Here is a 4085-nt window from a genome sequence, read left to right on the forward strand (position 1 = left end):
GAGGAGGGGAGGAGGGGAAGTGGAGGGGGAGGGAGTGGGGAATGAGGATGATGAGGAGGACAAGGGGAAAGTGGGTGGGAGATAGAACAGTATTACAGCATGAGAGGATGAGAAGCATGATATCATGGAGAGGTAATTTGGGGAACTCAACAAAAAATATATTGTATCAGATGATTATAGAAATATACTACAGAGACAGAAATAATTTTGGAGAGCTCAAAGCAAAGGCAAATGGGGCCAAGAATCCAGCAGATACCTTGGAGTGTGCTGGAAATAAGTGATGGTGAGTAGCAATTTGATGCTTGGGTGTTGGCTCCTCCTCACAGTTCTCCTGAGCAAGAGATGGAGAACTATGATCAGAGACCACTCCCAAGTTCACTGGACAAGTTCCTTGTAGTAACCATGGGAGTGAATGACGCTACCAAAGAAAGACACCATGAGGAGGCCTCTGGGCTCTGAGTCCAGGCAGTGTGTTGGGTCCATGGAGCACGAGGATAGATCTCTGAATGGGCAGGTCAAGATTGAGGGACCAGGCTTCTGGGGACTGCGGGACAGGGCTAGAAAGTTATGCTCCCTACCAAGAAAGTTCACCATCTCTTAGCAACCCCTGATTTCTTCTGCAGCCACCAGAATAATGTTAATAATGTTACCCTTATTAACAGATGTCTGCGATGATAAAGCACCATTTGTCAGGGTCATAAGTAGTCAGGACAGTGTCACCTGCCAGGCTGTGTGGTAAAGGGTCAGTTGAGCTTTGAGAATCAGGCATCCACGTTGACTCCCTGGGGTTCCCAGCTGCTGTCTGAAGGGAGAAACCCGGGACAGGGTGCACTGAGAGCCTCTGAATCTGGGCACAGGTGCACCCTGCTGCCTTGTTGGTGTGGTAGTATCAGTGAACAGGAGGGGAAGGTGGAAGAACAACCACACTGCAAAATTAAGGGGGAACCTGGTCTTCCTAACTCCTCCTAATTGGCAGTAGTAATCTCAGGCTACCAGGAAGGAAGATGCAAGGCTGAGTGTGCTAAAGCCCGCTTTCTAGGTGGTCCAGGGGAGAATTCTGAGCACACATTTGCATTCGATTCAGGAAAGAAGTGAAGGAAATGGCCAGAGACTTTGTCTAGTTATGTACCTTCACTGGTAGAGTTGAACTTGGGACACATACTATGCCTCAAAGACTCTCTGTTCATCACTCTACCTACAAAGTTCAAGATTAGAGCCATGCCCCATTGATATTAATTTTCTGAGGCCAAAGAAAATGTCTCATTCACTTTGTATCTCACACTCGAAATGCATGGCCAATGGTATGTGAAGGATTGAATGAAATGTTGGGTGAAAGAATGAATTAAGGGAATAAGGAACAAATTCCTCCAACCAAACCTAGTGACTCCCTTGAAGCCATCTTGTCCTGATGTCAAGATGCACTGCCCCTTCTGGCCACACTCCTTCACGTGGCTGTGTGCTTCTGGCCCAGTCTCCACAGGGCATCCTTCACCTCCTTGTTTCTCAGACTGTAGATGAGGGGGTTGAGCATCGGGATGACCAGGGTGTAGAAGACAGAGACCACCATGCCCTGCTCCACAGACTCCACAGCTCCTGGCTGGGCATACATGACAAAAACTGTCCCATAATAGATGGACACAGCTGTCAAATGGGAGCCGCAGGTGGAGAAGAGCTTGTGTCTCCCTCCTACTGATCGCATCTTCAGGATGGTCACTGTGATGTAGCCATAGGAGATGAGGATCACAAGTATGGTGCCCACAATTATGACCCCACAAAGGCCAAACATGACCAGCTCATTGATGGTAGTGTCAGCACAGGCAAGCTTGAGCAGAGGCGGCACATCACAGAAGAAGTGGTCGATGTGGTTGGAGCTGCAGAATGGGAGGCTGAATGTGAAGCTGGTCTGAATAATGGAGTTGACACAGCCCCCACAGTAGGTGCCCAACACCAAGCGGGCACACACCGAAGGGCGCATGGAGATGGGGTAGCACAGGGGGCTGCAGATGGCCACTAAGCGGTCATAAGCCATCACAGCCAAGAGGAATGCCTCAGTGGTGCCCACCATGGAGAAGAAGAAGAACTGAGTGGCACATCCTGCAAAGGTGATGACCTTGGAGGAAGACAGGAAGTTGGCCAGGGCTTTGGGGTAGATGACAGATGAGTAGCACAAGTCTAGGAAGGAGAGGTTCTTGAGGAAGAAGTACATTGGGGAGTGCAGATGGGCATCCAGGGTGATGACCACGATCATGGTGAGGTTCCCCAGGATGGCCACCACGTACAGGGCCAGGAACAGAGCAAACAGCAGGGCCTGGGTCTGAAATCCATCCAGTACAAACTCCTGCAAAGGCATCGCTGAAAGGTTTCCATTTCCATAGGGTGACATTTCCCTGAACTGGGTGACAGGGGCAGAGAGTCAAGAGCAGGAGACAGTGAGATGGAACAGGTCAAGGTCACACGGTGATCCTCCCGTGGATCACACACACCCTTCCGTGTCTCACTGCCCACTGACCAACACACTAGCCACTGCCCATTCCTCATTTCAAATGAGCTCAGACTGACCTGAAATTGTAAACGTTTCCACCGACTTGCACCTTCATAATCATGCATGGAGCCTTCCCTCTCTGGGAGACTCTGAGCTGTTGTCACGGGGTTTGTCCAGGGCTCCTCCAGAGCTGAGTGTCTACGGTGTAAGTATGGCTTGCATCTCCTGGTCATTTATGAAGGACATATTTTCCCTCCCCATGGGGATACTTCTGAGTCGTGCCATGTCTACACTTTGTTCGAGTATCTAATACTGCACGTTCTGTTCCTTATTTTGAGTGAAGTGAGTAAGTGAAGTCGCCCAGTCATGCCTGACTCTTTGCAACCCCGTGAACTGCAGCCCACCAGGCTCCTCTGTCCATGGGATTCTCTAGACAAGAATACTGCAGTGGGTTGCCATTTCCTTCTCCAGGGGATCTTCCTGACCCAGGGATCTAACCCAGGTCTCCCGCATTGCAGACAGATGCTTTAACCTCTGAGCCACCAGGGAAGCCCTTTATTTTAGCCCTACTTTAATTTCAGAAATTGTAAAGCCCTTTTTGCCATCCTGACTCAACCCAGTGATGGTCCTATGTCTAGGCCAGGCCGGGACCAGAGCAGGGACCAGTCCTCACCAGGCTAATGTGGGTGATTTGTCTGTCACCCCTGTAGACCGTGAGAGATATCTCAGCTTCATTGTCTCTGAGATTTGACTATCATGGCAACCATCAGCAGAGCTCTCTGCATCTTTGAGAATCTAAGGGTTCTTTCCTGCTAAGTCCTGATGTGGCATAATTCATGGAGAGTGGATAGCCCAGCTCCATGGCCTGAGAACCTGCCGGACAGGGACTGTGACACACTCAGGGCATGCCATGTCCTCCCCCTGTCCTTACTTCCATGCCACTGGCACCTTGGCACACTCCATGTAGGGATTGCTTGGAACAATGGGAGCCACCAACATGGTCACATCTGCCTCAATGTCTAGGTCCCCCTCTGGGTGCTGCCTCCTGTCCCTGTCACAGCCCAGACCTCCCTTGTCTGCCACACACTATCATAAAACATGGGGACCAGTTGTGTGATGGCCAGAGGAATTAACAGGATATGATGCAACTTAAGAGGAGGAGTGGGAAGGATGGATCATTAGCACAGAGCCATAGTGCCTCCAAGGGAGGGGAGGAGGATTAGTGAGAGGGTGAAAGCTGATTTTATAGAGTTTCATGTTTTCTAGAGGTCAGATCTGTAGCATCAGTTGGACATCTGTAGCATCAGCTATCTGACTTTGAAAGTGTGAGTTCCCCAGGAGTCGGGGTGTGCAGGCAGAGGCTGGAGGTCAGTGGTGCCTGTGGAGGAGTGATGACCCCCCACATTCCCTCTGAGACTGAAGTTCTCTTAGAAGGTTGTCTATGAGAGCCAGGGCTCTCTCTCAATAGAGGATGTGGATGAAAGAATAGGCTGTCCTATTTGGAATATTTAGGCTTTCCTTTCTGAAATATTTGACCCCAACTCTCACATGAGAGCAGAGGCAGATAGTCTGAGCTTGGATGCCCAAGATCCTCTTGAATATG

At 50.1% G+C, this 4085-nt stretch overlaps 1 protein-coding gene across 1 annotated transcript; it reads right to left on the reverse strand.

The window, feature by feature from the left end:
• Positions 1-1444: 1444 nt before the first annotated feature.
• On the reverse strand, positions 1445-2383 carry LOC102415942 (olfactory receptor 12-like). Its single transcript, XM_025287381.3, has one exon. The coding sequence runs from the start codon at positions 2381-2383 to the stop codon at positions 1445-1447; it is 939 nt and encodes a 312-aa protein (XP_025143166.3).
• Between the last annotated feature and the right edge of the window lie 1702 nt (positions 2384-4085).

This window comes from Bubalus bubalis, chromosome 6 (assembly GCF_019923935.1).
Source record: "Bubalus bubalis isolate 160015118507 breed Murrah chromosome 6, NDDB_SH_1, whole genome shotgun sequence".
NCBI classification, from domain to species: Eukaryota; Metazoa; Chordata; class Mammalia; order Artiodactyla; family Bovidae; genus Bubalus; species Bubalus bubalis.

What these genes read in the sequence shown, in the direction of transcription:
- LOC102415942 (XM_025287381.3), bottom strand. Translation starts at nt 2,383, where the DNA reads ATGTCACCCTATGGAAATGGAAACCTTTCAGCGATGCCTTTGCAGGAG.